This window comes from Colletotrichum paranaense (genome assembly GCF_030867605.1).
Source record: "Colletotrichum paranaense strain IMI 384185 chromosome Unknown Scaffold_21.1, whole genome shotgun sequence".
NCBI classification, from domain to species: Eukaryota; Fungi; Ascomycota; class Sordariomycetes; order Glomerellales; family Glomerellaceae; genus Colletotrichum; species Colletotrichum paranaense.
Window position 1 is genome coordinate 172627 of NW_026848979.1, and position 17080 is coordinate 189706.

General features: G+C 52.9%; 4 protein-coding genes across 4 annotated transcripts; 1 reads left to right on the top strand and 3 right to left on the bottom strand.

Moving 5' to 3' along the window:
- Window positions 1-61: 61 nt before the first annotated feature.
- Window positions 62-2174, bottom strand: CPAR01_15779 (uncharacterized protein; the record flags this gene model as incomplete). Its single annotated transcript, XM_060500027.1, has 3 exons — window positions 62-1389; window positions 1486-1889; window positions 2122-2174. The coding sequence occupies 3 exons, from the start codon at window positions 2172-2174 to the stop codon at window positions 62-64; spliced, it is 1785 nt and encodes a 594-aa protein (XP_060341216.1).
- A 2542-nt stretch (window positions 2175-4716) lies between these two features.
- CPAR01_15780 (uncharacterized protein) lies at window positions 4717-7967 on the bottom strand (the record flags this gene model as incomplete). Its single annotated transcript, XM_060500028.1, has 8 exons — window positions 4717-4794; window positions 4857-5221; window positions 5285-5389; window positions 6631-6851; window positions 6904-7040; window positions 7100-7375; window positions 7474-7824; window positions 7959-7967. The coding sequence occupies 8 exons, from the start codon at window positions 7965-7967 to the stop codon at window positions 4717-4719; spliced, it is 1542 nt and encodes a 513-aa protein (XP_060341217.1).
- Window positions 7968-10809: 2842 nt separating this feature from the next.
- On the bottom strand, window positions 10810-12145 carry CPAR01_15781 (uncharacterized protein; the record flags this gene model as incomplete). The annotated part of the gene is made up of 5 exons (XM_060500029.1): window positions 10810-10862; window positions 10924-10997; window positions 11107-11327; window positions 11379-11478; window positions 12063-12145. 5 exons carry the CDS (start codon window positions 12143-12145, stop codon window positions 10810-10812), a joined length of 531 nt encoding a protein of 176 aa, XP_060341218.1.
- A 2412-nt stretch (window positions 12146-14557) lies between these two features.
- CPAR01_15782 (MBOAT family protein) lies at window positions 14558-17008 on the top strand (the record flags this gene model as incomplete). Its single annotated transcript, XM_060500030.1, has 8 exons — window positions 14558-14911; window positions 14960-15322; window positions 15374-16085; window positions 16162-16280; window positions 16346-16442; window positions 16500-16533; window positions 16603-16786; window positions 16889-17008. 8 exons carry the CDS (start codon window positions 14558-14560, stop codon window positions 17006-17008), a joined length of 1983 nt encoding a protein of 660 aa, XP_060341219.1.
- Window positions 17009-17080: the final 72 nt, after the last annotated feature.

A 17080-nucleotide genomic window follows, 5' to 3' on the forward strand; every position in this document is an offset into this window, starting at 1 on the left:
GACAGCGAGTTACAAGTATCGTGGCCTCAGTCCTTGCTCATCGCACCCAACACCCTGCCCCCTAGACAATAGCCACAACCTGTTCCCAAACCCCCGACTTGATGAGCGCTGCGTTATCTGGGGCTGTCTGAAAAAGTAATGCTATAAGAATACAGCGGAATATGATCATATCGTCAGTTGTCTTTTCATTTGCCACATCTCCTCCATCACGTTGCTGGAATCGCCGTTTCCGATAGGAGCTGTCGGCCCTGGATGAGGCCACCTTGTCCAACCTGTCCAACATCTGATGAGTATTCAACAGCTCCCACTTCTTGTTGTAATGAGCGCCTGCAAGGTACTTCAGATCTTTATCGCGCGGCTTCATCTGTGCAGCCAAGGGTACCAAGACCTCATCAGAGTCTTCTTCTTGAGTCCCAGTGTTCTGGATTGAGTGGTTCTTGACATCAAAGCTCTTTTCTGGTTCCCAGTCGCTTCTTGTGCTCTCGAGAGTCTCCGGAGTGAGGCCAATGGAGTTCATCAAGTCTTCGATCCATTCGAGCGTGTTAGAGTGGATATGCCAGACAGTCTGGTCCAGTTCATCAGGAACTGGACTGGTTGAATCATCTTTCTTTGGTGCCTTCTCATCCGCTAGCGTCAACGCGAGAGTCGTGTTGCAAATGCGGATTGCGCGAGACTGAGTGGAGGATGTGTTATGGTTGGAGTTCAGGAACCAGCGATCCAGCAGTTGGAGTTGCAGATGAATGATGTGTCTCAAGTATGCCGCGACTGCTGGATGATATTTGGAAAACCAGGTTCGAAAGGTCTTGTCGTTGTGAAGCAGCTTCATGCATAGATGAAGTACAACCTTGAGGCCAACAGCTGGCTTCGTTGCGCCCACTCCCTGACACTGCAAGCGGTGGATGATTGATCGTTTAGTCTCCTTGAAAACTGCCTCGAGGGTTTCACCTTTGACCCTTCCCAATTTATCCATCCCATCATTGACCCATTGAATGACGTTTTGGTCCCAGTCCGAGGTCTGAAGCGACATAGGCCAATCAGACATGTCGTCTCCTTTGACGCTTTCTCTTGTGACATTCGTCCAGAAGTGTCCATTCAAAGCGAGAAGCGTAAGAGGAGGCCTTTTGCTCAGCAAGTCCGTAGGGAATAACGTAGGCACATATCGTGGTGTGGAAGCTAGGAACAGCCCGACAATGGGCATGTATTGTTCGTGGGAGAGGCCTCCATAGTCCAACATGAAGGCACCCTGTGCTCTGGAATGCATATCCTCCTTGGACAATTTGAGCATGTATCTTAATACCTCGACGCGGTGATGGCTGGTGCTCAGATTGATGACACTCAATGGGTCGTCGGGCCTGGTATTAAAAAGAGATTGCCGGTCGGCCTTTATGGCTGCGCGTGAGTGGGATATGGCCACATTGAGACGGGATAGGCTGTGGTACGACAAGAGCTTCTCTCTCTCCTCTTTCTTCTAAAGGGCGTCCTTACCCGCCTTGGTCTTGTCGTACAGCCACTGGAGTCCAAAGATACCGGGGATGTTGCGAGAATCGTCTTGATCTTGCTGTCTTTTGCTGTACTGCGAATAGGCTCCAAGAACACCAAGTATTGGGTGTTGACGGAAGTCAAACTGAAATCCGTAACCAAAGATCACAGGAAAATTTGACGATGGATCGGTGGGCCACTTCGCCCAACCCGGTGTTGTTGAAGCGGCTGTGACAATAACCCCAATCTGCGCGTACGCAGGAGCGGCCACGAGGTCGCTGGGTAGGTAGTCAGCAGTGACTTTCCGTCTACCCAAGTCGTCTCGAGGGTCTATTCTGTCCAGTCCGACTTTGTGGAAGAAGTCAATCCAGGTTGCAGCAGGCCTGTTCTCGGAATGAGCGGAGGTCTGCCTTGGGAGAAAATAGCGGAGGATCGTTATCAAAGCACTTTTCAATCCCTCGGAGTCCTTCTCAGTATTTTTATCATCGGTGCTATTTAGACACGCGTTATGCTTTCCTGGATCCGTATACCTAGTTCTCTCTCCGCAGATCTCGTCAATATCGCTCCCAAAGTTAGTTTCGTCATAATCTTTTTCGATATTATCAATATCCGCCTACACCCACTTCCTCAGGGTCTACATACGGAAGATAGGAGTAATAACAGTATACTCGTATATCCATTAGCGCCAGTTCCATTATCTCGAACTCTCTTTTAACCACTTTTCTCCGATAGCAAAGCGATTTATCATTCTGCTCCCTTATCCAGGTACGATAATAGTCTGGACGATAGGAACCAGAGCGAACAAAAGCGCCACAGCACCAACGATAATAATAAAGGCAAAGGTTATTAGGTCCCAATCATACTTCGCATCGTCAGTATTTTAAGCTCCGTTCAGAATTTAAACCAGAGTTCGAAGTAGACAGTCAGTCGAGTTGCTATCCTAGGGACAGGTAGAGGCTTCGGTATCCATAGCAAAAGTATAAAAGAACGAGGTAATTCGGGCATGATATGAACTAGAAGGCTGGATGGAAGAAGCCCGAGTCCTTAGATATAGAATTAGGAGTCCTTATTACGAAGGCCTTGCGTGAGATAAGATACTTAGCTATACGGCCTCTCAAAAACAGAAAAGAACACTATATAATTAAACATAAGATTTCAGTAGCCACTCTATTGCATCAATATCTATAACTTATCGCGCAGCTGAAACTATAGATTAGCTCACCTAGGAGACGATTAATACAACCCATCCAGACACAACATAGTCTCGAGATAACACTAAACCTGTTCTAATCTCGAATTTCTATCGTTATACTAGGGCAAGTCGGGTTATCCACATCAGAAATCTCAGCCTCACGGGTAAGATTCGCGGGCGAGTACGGAAGTGCTGACAACTATGCTCTCGCGGAGCCGAATTCCCTTTCGATATATACAAGGGGCGCTACAAGAAGCCTCTTGGTGTATATGTATCTTGACCACGCCGGCTTCAGCTCTTCTTCAAAGAGCAATGCTTGAGTGCTGGCTTGAGACACCGTTTGCTATTCTTCCTGCTGGTAGGAGCCTTTTACTTATCAGAGAGCTATTCGGGAGCAAGGCATGGCTTGCATTTCAAATACTAGCTAAGAAGCACCACTCGATTATTACTTGCTGTTGGTATCCCTAGCACAGGGTAGTTGGTTCGAATCGTGAGTTGACAAAGAGGTCAATTGATCTATATGAGCTACCTATAGTCCTCACGACGCTTCATACGCCCAGAGGCGCCTTTTGTCTCTCCCCTCAACACCCTCAAAGCAGAACAGAGATCCTCACGGGAACCATCATGCTACAGACGGCAATCCGGCTTTCGCGGGTGAAAACTATACAATTCCGCCGTATATGCAGGTCTGCCTGCCGGCAATGCATACGAATTGTTTCCAGCTGCTTCATCCCGTCGGCCGTCGTCCAGAGATAGGGGTGGGACCAGTCTGTCTCTGCTATGACTCTGCCGATCATTACAGTAAGTGAGAACTGATCCAGGTCAGGATGGGTTCAGCTGAACTCGTTTCTGTCAATATTGACTCGCTCCTGCATCTGGGGGCCGCGATACATGTTGCAAGCCATAAGGCGATTCAACCATCGAAGAGAGTCAGATGTCTATTTCCCCCCTCTAAAGTAAGCAAGTGCCGGATTGGAAGTCCAACTCGACCTCGTGGCCATGGGCCCACGTAGGGGCCACCTACAGACCATACTGACGATAATCGTAGCCCATCCAAGCTACTTGTACGGTCGGAACCTCATTTACACCTCACGCAGAAGATGGAGAGAGTGGCCCCTCCTCACATCAACAGTGCACCTAAAACCAACAGGAAGTCTACTCGAGTATATCCGCCCCAAGTTTTGGCAGATTATCAAAACCAATCGGGCCAATGATACGCTGTAGAATAAACTGTAGGTCACAAAACCTTCCCACTCTTTCCCATCATTACAACCCAACGACTACTACTGCCTTTGCTAATTTTTGTTTAGCAAGGTCTAGACTTACGGTATGCAAACGTGAAACAGGGTGAATACAAACAAGAAATATTTAGCTTTGGGAGTAGTCATAGCGGTCAAACGAAGAGTTTGGCTGTTTCGAGGATCATTCTCGCGATGGCTTCATGTCATCGTGGAGATGGGACTGGCTACAGTCTAGAACGTGGGGTGAGGTAGAGTGCAATCGGAAAGGGTGAAAAAGGTGGTCAAGGACTGGTGATGGCAGTTTGTCGTCGATTCGAGAGGCGGGGACAATAGTACTGTCCAGTACTTATCGTCGAGAAGGGGGCATACGTCCGTGGTAAAGCAGACTTCACCTCCGATAAATAGGCTGCTCTTCTACGACCACAGTTGGTCTACAAACCGATATGGACGTGGTAGAAATCACATCTCGCACACAGCATCACACATGCGAGTCACAGAAAGGGGCAAGTCCAAAATGAAAGTGGTAAAAAAACCCAAGCCCAAGAGATACCATTCGACGCCATTAAGAGAAGGTTTCGTAGTCGTCAATTCTTCTTTTTTGGATACCTAACCACGCCATACCATGCAAGAAAAAGTGTTCCCTGTAAAGCACGACAGGAAGCGCAGGGGATATCTCAACCCCACGCCACCCGTCTTGTGATAGCGTTGTTCTTGCTTCTGGTCCATACCTGCGCGACCAGGCCACGCACGACCGAACCCCAGAGTGAAAAAGAGCCAAGCAATGATGGAGAATACCACCAACGCTTAGACCTTGAAACCGCGGGACCTTCTGCGACCACGGGCCTTCTCGAACTTGCGGCCCTTGGACTCGACGTAGGGCTTCTGCAGAGGGTGTTAGTACTGTTCTCGTAGCATTTTCTCTGGACTAGGCGGTATGATCGTACCTTGTGCTTGTGGGGACCCATGCCGAAGTGCTTGAAGGCCTCACGGGAGTTCTTGGGTCCGCGGAGGAGGAGGGTGTTGCCACCGGTGGGGGCGCGGAGGGCGAGCTGGTCGAGGGTGATGGCCTCGCCGCCGGCAGCGGTGATGCGAGCGCGGGCGGTAGCGGTGAAGCGCAGGGCAGCGACGGTCAGCTTGGGGACGGTCAGGAGACGGTTGTCGTCAGTGACGGTTCCGACGATGACGACGGTGCGCTTGTCCTCCTTGTCCAGGTTGCCGACAATGCGGGAGATGGAGACGGGAGGGCGGTTGATGCGCGACATGAAGAGACGGCGCAGGATGACCTTGTTGAAGTTGGAGTCGGTACGACCTGCAAAAGGTTAGTCGATTTTCTTTCGTTCGTCGCGGGGTTCATGGATCGAGGTCAACGTACGGGTCAAGAAGCGGTACAGCTTCACGAGAAGCTTGAGGTACACATTGTCGCTCTTGGGAGCCTTGCGGTGCGTGCTGCGCACGTGGTGGCGGTCGAGATCGATACCTATAAACGGGGGTGAAGAGCCCAATCGTCAGCCTTTTTGTTCAAGCATGCTCTGAATGCAGGCGAGAAAAGTCCATCATCCGTCGACCACGATGCGATGAGCTCTGGTACGAATCTATTTCTCCCCGCAGAGCGCAGGAGTAGAGACGAAGGCATCATCATCTTGTGGTGAGGAGAGGATTCCTTTTCCTTTCGCCGCGCCAAGTTCGCAGAAGAGGCAACGGCAGATCCGATTCATCTCTCACCAGGTCCAAGTATTTCGACGAGGACAATCAGAGAGACACAAAAGGACCGCGCGTTGCACAATTCCACTCGCATGTAAAGGCTTGAGAGGGGAAATTCCTACGTACCCATTTTGTCGATAGACTCCCGAAGTTGGCGAATTGAGTCAAATGGGCGGCCGTGATGTTGTCGTCGTCGGTGTAAAAGAGAAACTTTCAAAAGATTTCCGCTGGGCCACACTAGAATTACGCTCTCCTCGCCAGGCGGAAAAATCGGGCTGTGTGGGCTTTAGGGCAAATGAAATCAACGTCGAGTGGATCAATAAATTTTCCGGTGGGTCCTTTTCTTCCAGAGGGGCGCTCCTGCTGAACGGTGGACCTGCACGGACCCACCCTATGGAAAGTCTGCAGGGTCCCCTGCATCCTCGGTCAGTCTCGGTAAGACCTCTTTTTCGGTCAAGGCAATGTTGACCGAGGTACTCCAGTGCATGTCCATATAGCCAGAGAATTTCTTCACAAAGGTACGAATGACAAAGAGTTTAGAATAGCCCAGATGCTCCCATTCTTAACCTCTAGCTGACGTAGTATAAGCATTTACCACCTCACCAGCATAAAAGGCACTCTTGTGAGCTCGATCCATGTCTTGTATTGAGCTATTGCTTGGTCTACCCATCTGGTTCTTTGTGCATCGATCCTTCTGGGAAAGCGGTGCCCATTTTCACGTTTCCATGATGCCATGCAGGAAACTCGCATGACGTCCTCGCCTCTCTTGGAGTCTTGTTGTAATACATTATCAAAACACTGGTGATTGAAATGCCAGGTTGGAAAGGAACAACCCGGGGAGAGACAGTCTCTCTGCCTCGATGTGACTGTTATGCCAGCCACCGTCTAATAAAGGCATTCCGTTGACCCTGGTGATCGTCGGAATCCTCATACCGAAGGTCCCCTTGACGAGCCCAATCGGATGTAAGTAAAGTAATGTGAGCTACATCTCATCTCAGAGAGCAGCCTCGCCGTCACCATCAGGTCTGAGAGAGACCAAGAAGTCGCGTGACAGTTCAAAACTGAGCCAGCTGGATGCCATGCTCGGCGCAACCTTGAGAAGATTAGGGACGATGCCCTTGTACAGGCCCTTGACGCCCTCCTGAGTGATGATGACCCGGATAGCGTCAGTAATGCCCTTGTACTGGTAGCCCATGCCCGTCATGGTGTTGATCTGGAATCTTCGGCGAAGAACGTCGCTACATCTGTTAGCAAGACGAATGATAAATCACGTCAGCCATGTCGACTCACAAGGGATAGGTGCAGGTCTGAGCGACAGCTCCAGAGATGGCACCAGCAAGCAGCTTCCTGACGGCGCTGGGGTTCTTGTCACCCTCGGGGGTTAGGTACTTGCGTACATACTCGTAGACCATGAAGTTAAGGCCGACCTGTTTCGTCAAGTTAGAGCCTAGGACCAATTTCATCTCGAGACAGGGGAACCACGTACGTAGGGGGCAACACCAGCGACAGTGGGGATGATGCCACGGTACAGGGCAGAGATACCGCCCTCCGTCTTGTACATGGTGCCCATGACAGTCCACATGCCCGGGAGCTTCTCGGCCCTAGGGCCTAGCTCTGCAAAGGAAGCAGTCTGGATAGACAGTCGAGTGCGAACAATGTCGAGAGGATATGTGCAGAAGACGGAAGTGATACCAGCGATACCACCACACGTCAGACGGGCGAGAGGAGAGAGGTCTGCGCCGGGAGAAGACTCAAAGAAGTTCTGTGAGTCGTGCCGCGTTAGCCTTGGTTCTTTGCAGCGGCTCATGTGAGCCACACTTCCGACCCAGCACAAGGTGGTCAAAGGCGCGTGGTACTCACCCGCTTGTAAAAGTTGTAACTGCCGAACTGAACAGCAGAGTACGGCACAATGCGCACACAATTGGTGCCATTGCCAGCCATGAAGCCTCTCCAGCCTTCTTCCCTCCACATCTTGGCCAGACCTTGGCCTACAGACAGCTTGTAGGCATCGCGTCCTACGCTCTGGACCTGGAACAGGATCTTGAGACGCTCGAGGGGGGAGACGACGGTTCGAGAGACGGCACCAGCAACACCGCCAGCGCAGAAGGCGGCAATGACGGGCTGGGAAAAGGTATCGCGAAACCAGAGGTACTTGACCGGTTCCGGAGCTGGGCCCGGAGCAGCAGCAGGAACCGCCGCATCATTGAGAGACTGTCAGTGTAGACTGGATGTCAGCAAACCTTTGACTTGCTGCAGACGAAACTTGATAGATGGCCGGGCAGAGTGATGTAGCAGGGCAGGAAGGATGCTTGCAAATGCAGCAGCTGAGAACGGGTGGCACTTACAGGCGACATGACTTCAGACTCTGGTCAAGGAGCAGTGCGGATGGATGTGTGCGTGTTATTGCAAGCGCAAAACTCGTGATTGACGACCACACTGCTGAGCCTCCGAAGCCACCTGATTGCTATGACTGTGCTTGCATTTAAGGCTGTTGAGGGCGGGAGGCGGAAGGATCTCGTGGTACTCGATGAGGTTTGCGACTTTCCGGAGGAACGAGAAGGAGCGCCGAGAGTAAAAAGTATGCTTGGAGGGGGAAAAGAATGACCCAAAAAGTCCAAAGAAAACAAGATTCAGAGATTCTAAGAGGAGAATGGTAACGACGACGAAGGCATAATCGAGCGGAGAGTAGATGGAGAGGAGAAGGATTCGAGCATCAAAGGTGACTCGTGGCCGCGAGCTGGTACGGCTGTGCGGTGGTCGTGGGTATCGCGGGTTTTTCTGGTTGCTGGGTTTGGACGAGGGTATTTCGCATGTGCCGCGGCTAAGCTGACAATGACAAGAAGGTATGGCAGGGGCAGGGCGCTTCGATTCGGTTGACGAGGGTAAACGAGTGCTCGACGAATTGATGATTTGGCACGAAGCAGACGAGGATCGTTTCGAGGGACGCGCGAGCAAGAAACCCTTTGGTCGGGACGGGCAGAGGTTGAGGTCGAGTATTAACAGAGTCGGTTCGGTCGACGGGGACAGGAAAGAATAGCGACGAGACGGACGGTGAGGGGGGCCGGCGTAATTGACAAAAGGCGCGCGATGTGTAGGAGCAGAGCCTCGACAAGCTTGGAGCTTTTGCGCCGAGACCTTTGGTCTTTGGTCTTTGGATGCGGTGACAGGTCGTCGAGGGGCGAGGTGTGAGGAAGAGCTGGAGGTCGCGAGGAACGAATTAGCTGGTTGTGAAGGGGCGGACGCAGTGACCAGATCCCAACGACGCAGATCGAATTTCAGCTCCCTCCCAGGCGGATGGTGGAAAGTGACTGCTTGGGACCTCGACGAAGTACTTGGGGTACTTGCGATGATGTAACTGGCTCCAAATTTGAGGGCTACAGGGCAGTTGACAGCACTTCAATCAGCCCAAGGCGGACAGTCTCTAGGGGACCCCGCGGGCCACAGCGGCCGTGGCTCACCCGCCGGCTCTGGGCACGGAAAGTGTCCGTTGGTCACCACAGCTGAGGAACCTCGGAATGTGTACATCTCGCCCGGTACCTCTACCTGTCCCTCTTGAGGCGGCTGCTTCTTGTAACCTGAAGACTGGAAACCAACCACGGCGTACCCTTTATCCGCTGATACCACCCGTTAACAATCAAATCAAACCGTAAAATGATGTCAGCTGCCGGAACAGCTCAATTTCAGTTGGTAACTTCCTCTCTTCTTGAAATCACAATCTTGCTTCCGCTGAGTGGATGGAGGGCTCTCCGGCCTTGCTGCTCTCCTCGCTTCGAACTCCACTCCCATGATGACAATCTGGGGGAAAATGGGGTAGCCAGCTTCCGTATGTGAAAAGACTACGGTACAGGCTCGCAAGAACACATGACCACATTGAGAATCTTGGTACCCGGGAACTCATGATATGTCATCTCGCACTCACAGTGATAGAACAGGTATAGCCACATCCCATCGGCACAGTTCAGCCAGGATTTCGTGTTGCTGCAATTCTCACCCAGGTTGCCAAACACTGTTCAACACCGCCAATCCTGCCTGGGCAAACTATCCCAAGCGACTACCGCCAATCCCGAGACCCAAACCCGGCAGTGCCTCCATTTTCTCCCCTCATCCATCTCGGCGGCGTCCGGGTCACATCAGCGCGAGTTTGCCGAGAAACCCTCCCTTCGGCACCCCGACTCTCCGGATCCTCCCTATCAACACCCAACTACCTGCCTTTAGTCTTCGGAGATCACCCCGCCCTCCTCCAGCTTTCCCCGCATTGCATCACGGAACGTTCTATTTGCCGTGTTGACATTTAGCAAGCAAATAACAAGCAGCTCGCTATCGCAAAGCAACCTGAGGTGTGTACTACCTAGGTACATGGGTGATCAAAATAGGCGGCTGGGTTTGGGTAGTAGCAATTCGGTTTTCTCAGATTACTTTATACAATACTCCGTATGCCTTTGGCCAATGGTTTGGTAACCCTTACCTAAAGTCACAGGGTATGTTGCCTACCTTCCGCTTCAATGTCTTTCCGTGGATGATTTCAACCAGTTGCGTTTCCACACCTTTTACAAACTTCAGAGCCCCCAACACGCAGAGACGGCAGGCTATATTTTTACCAACTGCTTCAATAACGCAGGAATTGCTTCAGCAACCATAAACACGTGGACTGCTTCACTAGGCGTTGCTCTAGAGGGAATTTTCCCTGACCAACGTATATGGTTGGTTGCTACACGATCCAAAACAGATCAGGGTCATGGCCGGATTATCACCAAATCAAAACTCAGTCAACTCTGAGCTCAATTGTGTCAAAGAGCTTCAAATTAAGCCATCAGGCCACATCTGGAGGCTGCTGTAAAAAACCTACATGTCAATTTCTAACTACTAGGGGGTAATGCTTTCAAAAGACCGCCTCGCCAATAATTTCGCGCCGTTTCGCGTTCGTTTCCGTAACGTATGTCCCGCCGATATCGAGTCTGGATAGGTATGTCTGGTGACTCGGGTGCTGCCAACATCGGACAGCCCGGGGTGTCGTGTGCTGAACTCGAAGAAGCCGGACCGGTCGCATCGAGACTAAATATCTCCCAGAAGGTGAGGACACTTTACAGATCCAGGATTCAGATGGTGTGAGAGAGAGAGGAGAACCGGGTGAGAAATCAGAAAAACTTTTGGCACAGCCGCGCACAGCCCGACAAGAGAAATTGCCAGGTATACTTATCACTCCGCAGCAACGTCCAGGTCGTCATGGGCAGGGGGAGGGCTGTCCAGTGCTGTTGTCGAGTGTTAGCTTACGATGCAGCCCAACGCACACCTAGTCGCCGGTTTACGTACCCTTTCTATCGTCACTGTTGGTACCGTTCTCACGGGGTTCCCGGTCTTCGCGGTCTTCCTTGGCGTCTCGATCACTTCTGACCAGTCAGGATCACTAGTTCAAATTCGGCATTTCTGAGGGGCCCTTGGCCCAGGGGGGGTTCTTTGGGAGAGTTCTTGAAAGATCTAGGAGAGTCAACACACCGTCGGTCAGGGCTGCGGGAACGGTCGCGGGTGTCGCGTCTGTCGCCACGGTCATAGTCGCGGTCGCGGTCCCGGCGGTCGTCCTTTCTGGGAGAGTAGTCGCGGGTGCTGCGACGAGGAGAAGGCGAGCGGCCACGACGGGGAGAGGAGCGGCGAGGAGCGCGCTCACGGTCACGGCCAGAGTCGAAGCGCCATGAGGCGGAAGGAGGGGTGCGAGCCCACTGTAGCGTATCAGCAAACGTCCCTCAAAGCTGCGTCTCGTACCGCCTTACCTCAATCTTCAGGATGTCGTCGCGACCGATGCGCTTGTTGTGCATCTCATGATAAGCATCGTCAGCATCGCGACGGTCCTCGTACTCGACAAAGGCAAACCTGGCATGGTGTCAGTCTTTATTCGGATCTGTGCGGATACGCGAGAGGAGAGTGAACCCACAGTCTGCTGGATGCCGAGCGAGGAGCAGGGATGTCGCATCGGACAAGGTGTCCATAGCTATATTCGAGTCAGAACGTCAGCACGTAGATACATACATGAGGTTGTCCGTTTGATCCGATATAGACCAAACGTCGGCCGTCGTCGGCGCAGCAAAAGGAAGCTGTATTGTGTTCGGTGCGCCACGGAGCGTTGGCAGGCCACAGCGGCGCGGACAACGGGCGGTGGGTTGGGAGGAGGCAGCCCAAGCGAACGAGGACAGGACGTATCGACGGGGAAACGGAGGGCGAGGACGAGGACGGAAACGTAGGACGGGCGAGGGAGGCATCTTTGGGTTGATGCATGAGGCTGGGAGCAGCGAATGCGAGAGCGGGAGGACGGGCGGAGGACGAATACGGAGGCGTGGGCGGGGAGCAGCGAGGGAAGGAGAGATGATCGGAAATCTCGGAAGGCTCTCGCGTGCCGGGAGGAAAACAGGACGGACGGAGGCATCGACGTGGGAGTTTCTGATATTCAGTTGACATACCGTTCGAATTCGTAGGCGAGGTCTCGGGCGCGAGTGCCGTGGCTGAAGCCAGTCACGTACAAGGTGGTGCCACCGCGCGACATGATGTTGGTGATGCTGACTTTTTGGCTGAAAGAAACTGAAAGAAATGTGAGGGTAGAGAAGAGAGAAGTGAGTGTCTCGCGATGGAGAGTGAAATGAAGAACGGGGTTCTGATAGAGCAGAGCCTCGCGATGGGGGAGAAGGTGGAAGAAGATGCGCGTTGGTGGTTTGGTGATGAGAGTGGTCGGAGGAGGAGGAGGAGAGGAAGTGAGAGGTCGCTCGGATCGGCCCTGGCGCATCAAAAAGATTTTGGCGTACGGAGTACGGAGTGCCTGACGGAAACGAGCTTGGAGGTACGTACCGGTGGAACAGGGCCACCTCAAAACGACGTGGAAGGACGTCAGTTGCTCTGTTGGCACCGCGCTCGGAGTTGGAAAAGCTTACGTAAAGTAGTCCGCATCAAGTGTTTGGCGGGTGTTTTGTACGGAGCAGTCACCGCTGGGGCCTCCTGCCTCCCATTCATTGCTCCAGGTACCTTAGTCAGTGACAGTCTGTCGCTGTGTAGCTCCTTCCAGAAGGCCAGGGGAGGTCGAAACGCGATGCGCTGGCAGGTGCCTCCCGCCCACTGCGACACTGTTTCAGCAAGCACCCACAGCACCTCAGAAGCAATGGAAGGTAAGGGACGAAGTACCTACCTTGCTTAAGCTAACCAGAAACAGAGAGGTCAGGTACACCCGGCCCCTTCGGGTGCGAGTGATGTCATTGCACACCAGGACAGGAAATCTATTTTGCGAACATTCCAAGGTGACCAAGGTGACCCAACACGCTCACCGAGAATTGCCGAAGCTCCTGCCTACCACCAAAGGTTTATAGCAGTTCGAGAATTGAACGTAACAAAACATCTACAGAGTACATCGATGTTTACCATCCTCCGGCCAAAAACACTAGACAACGCACCGACGGGGCAACTCGGCCTGTGCCCGGATGCGAGTGTGTTTCTGTCTCTCCGCTTCCGGCCACACGATGCGACAGCTTCTCGTTAGAGAACCGCCAAAGAGAAGACAGAGTACATACCACTTTCCACTTTAGATCATGGACAACGTGTATATGCCTTCTCCTCGGATGCGACATGCCCTTCAAGGAGACACTTCTCCCAGCTGCTTACTCAATTCTTACTACTCAACTATTATTCCATCTGCACAAATACGTCAAAGGCCGAACAAGAAGACCGCGACTTCTTCTCCGGCATCTACTTAGCCAAACACGACGATCGAGGCAACAACCAGAGACATTCGGGGTAGACCAGTGTCTTACCTTGGCATACAATCATCTACCAGTAGTCTCCCCTTTTCACGTGTTATGCGATACTGTACGGAGTACGGGGATCCTATTCACCAAAACCCCCTTGATCGGGCTTATCATTCGTTAAACGAACAAACCATCAACTGGGGTCGCCTGTGCTCTGGATGGCGAGGACCACCATTTCATTCTGTCTTTACCCACGCGCTGCATCTGTTATCTTATTTTTTTACTTTACCTGACTTCATCGGAGTCCACATGCACCACCCACATGATGTCGCCTCCCACTATAGGTTCCCGGCTCCCCGTCCTGGGGCGGGATAAGCGGGATTGATAGACTATAGCTCCCCAACGGAAACCTCGCAATATTCGGGCTTGTTTCTTCCTCATCGTACCATCCGTGAGCCGCAAAGCTGTGGTGTCACGTCGGCAATGACTGCAAGGAAATTCACCGGGAACCTCGGCCGACCTTGAGCCTCCTGCCAACGCCTTTGTCCTACAATCTCAGATCATCTCTGTCTCTCTCGCATCCGTGTCAGCCATGGAGTAGTAGCTCGGCAGAGGCGTCTACGATCCGCCACGACTGACATCTGAGTCCGGTAGGCCCGTAGAATCCATCACTTGGCGGGGAGCTGGTCTTATATCATTGCCCGCCAATTCGTCTTAGTTCTCTACTCGTCTTCGTGTTTCATCCTTTCTCAGTTTACTACCATCTGTTGTGCTCGCTTGGCACCCATTTTCCATCAAACCGCTTTTGGGGAATCAGTTCGTACCCTCGTACTCGCGCCGAGTCATTATCAAACCTCCTCTGTACCCGTATCGTCCATCACTCGTACTCGCATCCCAGTCGCGCGAGTCGACTGGCTTCCGGATTCTTGGGTCCTCGGCTGTGTCGTTACATCGACTTTGGACCGTGACGCCGTCAACTCATATACACAATCATCTCTCATATTTTCATGTTGAAATTTCCAGCAAAGAATTGACGGTTGTCGCCAACTTTTGCCAATTCATTTGAGTTTGAGCTTCTGCTTGATACTCTCCAGACGACATCGCCTTGAAGCGCATCACCGCACGGCGCTTATTTCGTCTCAAGTGAGCCAGATTCTTTGCATGATCTGGCAGTAGTATCCTCTGGGATACCGACCGTGCAAAGACACACACCAAAGAACGGCCAAATGACAACCTCATTGGCCGCGTCCCGGGAGCCCCGTTCACTCCGGGATGCATTACGGGCTACGGGCCGGGCAGCATCGGCGACGCCTTCCGAGAGCCCAAGCGAAGAGGATTACGATGACCCGAAGTTGTCAGCGAGGCCGCGCAAAGGACGAGCACCGGTTCGTCCCGGCGCATCACCTCTCAAGAACTCTTCAAACCGTGAGAGGAAGCTCTCACTAGACGGCTCGACGCTATCAGAAACCTCGAGCATCGACGATGAGCCCCTCCGCGATGGATCCGGTCGTCTCAAGACATACGTGTTGTCTCCGGATGACCGCGAGTTGCGGGATGTTCTCAAACGGGGTCTAGAGAGGGTAGGTCGCTCACGCAAACCATGTGATGACCAACTAACACAATGACAGGAAAAAGATCCAAAGAGACCACGCCGAGCCGGCAAGTTCAGCGACCTCGTCTTCACACGGCAATTTTCCACGTTTGACCGGCAAAACGTAAACACGGCCAACAGCCCCTTTCACGGCTTCTATACGCTCTTTTGGCTGGCCGTCGCGCTGTTCGTCACCAGGATCGCCGCTACAAACTGGCGGGCGACGGGGAACCCCTTGGGCACAAACGAGATTATGAAGACCATGTTCCGCCGCGACGTCGTCGTGCTCCTTGCCTCCGACGGCGTCCTGTGCGCCATCACGGGCGTCAGCTGGGTATTGCAGCGGTTGGTCTTTGCCGGCTACATTGATTGGGACAGGTCAGGTTGGATTATCCAGAACGTAAGTGAACACCATACCTTGAAAGCAGACAGGATTCTCACAGTCCACCAGATCTGGCAGTCGGCCTTCATCGGCGGCGTCATAGGCCTTACGCTGATCCGCGACTGGCCCTGGACGCACACCGTCTTCTTCGTCCTGCACGGCATCGTCATGCTCATGAAGCAGCACTCGTACGCCTTCTACAACGGCTACCTCTCGTCCGCCTACAAGAAGCGCAAGTACCTCCTCTCCAAGCTCAAGAAGCTGGAGCACGTCGCGCCCACCGAGTTCCCCTCCTCCACCACCCCCTCGGCCTCGACCGTCTCCGTCTCCCACCTCGCCAACCCGCCCTCCGCGGCCGAGATGCACGGGCGAAGGCAGTCCATCGCCCAGGCGCAGGCGCAAGCTCAGTCCCAATCGCATGCAAAGGATGGCGGCGGCGGCGACGAGCAGCACCAGCTGACGGATCTGGACCGCATCGCCCGTGCCATCGAGTCCGGACAGCCCCTCGACGCAGACCAGGTCCGGGTCTTTGAGCGCATCATCCGGTGGGAGATTGACGGCATCACGGACGAGCTCCGGGGTCAGGCGACGAGCGTTGTCCGGGCGTACCCCAATAACCTCTCGCTCGCGAACCACTACGAGTACATTGTTCTCCCGACCGTCGTGTACGAGCTCGAGTACCCGCGTTCCGAGTCGATCGATTGGTACTATGTTGCCGAGAAGACGGCAGCCACATTTGGCATCATTCTCGTCATGATTATGGTGTCACAGGCTTTTATCTGTAAGTCCTCGTGACTTTTGAACACTTCGGTGTTCTCTCATCATGCTGTCAACTCCGTTACTAACACGCCCGCCAGACCCCGTAGTCATGCAAACCATTGCCATGAAGGAGGCGGGCATGCCTCTGGCCGAGCGCTTCCGCTACTTCCCCTGGATGCTCAGTGATCTCATCTTCCCCTTTATGATGGAGTACATGGTGAGTCAAGACCATGTCCCCCACAACGTCCCCCCTTAGAGACGAGAACTAACGACAAACGCAAGATGGCATGGTACCTCATCTGGGAAACCGTCCTCAACACCCTCGCGGAACTCACCTACTTTGCCGACAGAAGCTTCTACGACGCGTGGTGGAACAGCGGTCCGTCTGCCCCCACCCCTTTGCTCGAAACTCCTAAACTTACTGACGTGACAACAGTCTCATGGGATCAATTCGCCCGCGACTGGAACCGGTAAGCATCACCGTCTACCCCATCCAAAAGATAATACAAAGACGAATGAATGCTAACGCAACCCAACAGCCCCGTCCACAACTTCCTCCTCCGACACGTCTACCACAGCTCAATCTCCTCCATGAAAGTAAACCGCCACACGGCGACCCTCATCACCTTCTTCCTCTCCGCCTGCGTCCACGAGCTCGTCATGTGGTGTCTGTTCAAGAAGCTAAGGGGCTACCTCCTGTTCCTGCAAATGTGTCAGCTGCCGGTACGTCGGCCCTCGATATGTTCTCCCTATTTTCCACATCGTTGCCAGTTACTTGATCATGTTTACATGTCTGGAAATGACATGGGTGCTGACTGCGTATAGCTTGTCCAACTAAGCCGGACGAGGTGGATGAGGGATCGCAAGGTGCTGGGGAACGTCATCTTTTGGTTTGGCATTTTTACGGGGCCGAGTCTGCTGTGTAGTCTTTACCTTATACTGTGATGTTACGTGTAAACAAGTTGCCGGGAGGCTGGGGATCTGTACGATTACAAAACACTATCTTGGAGTCCAAAT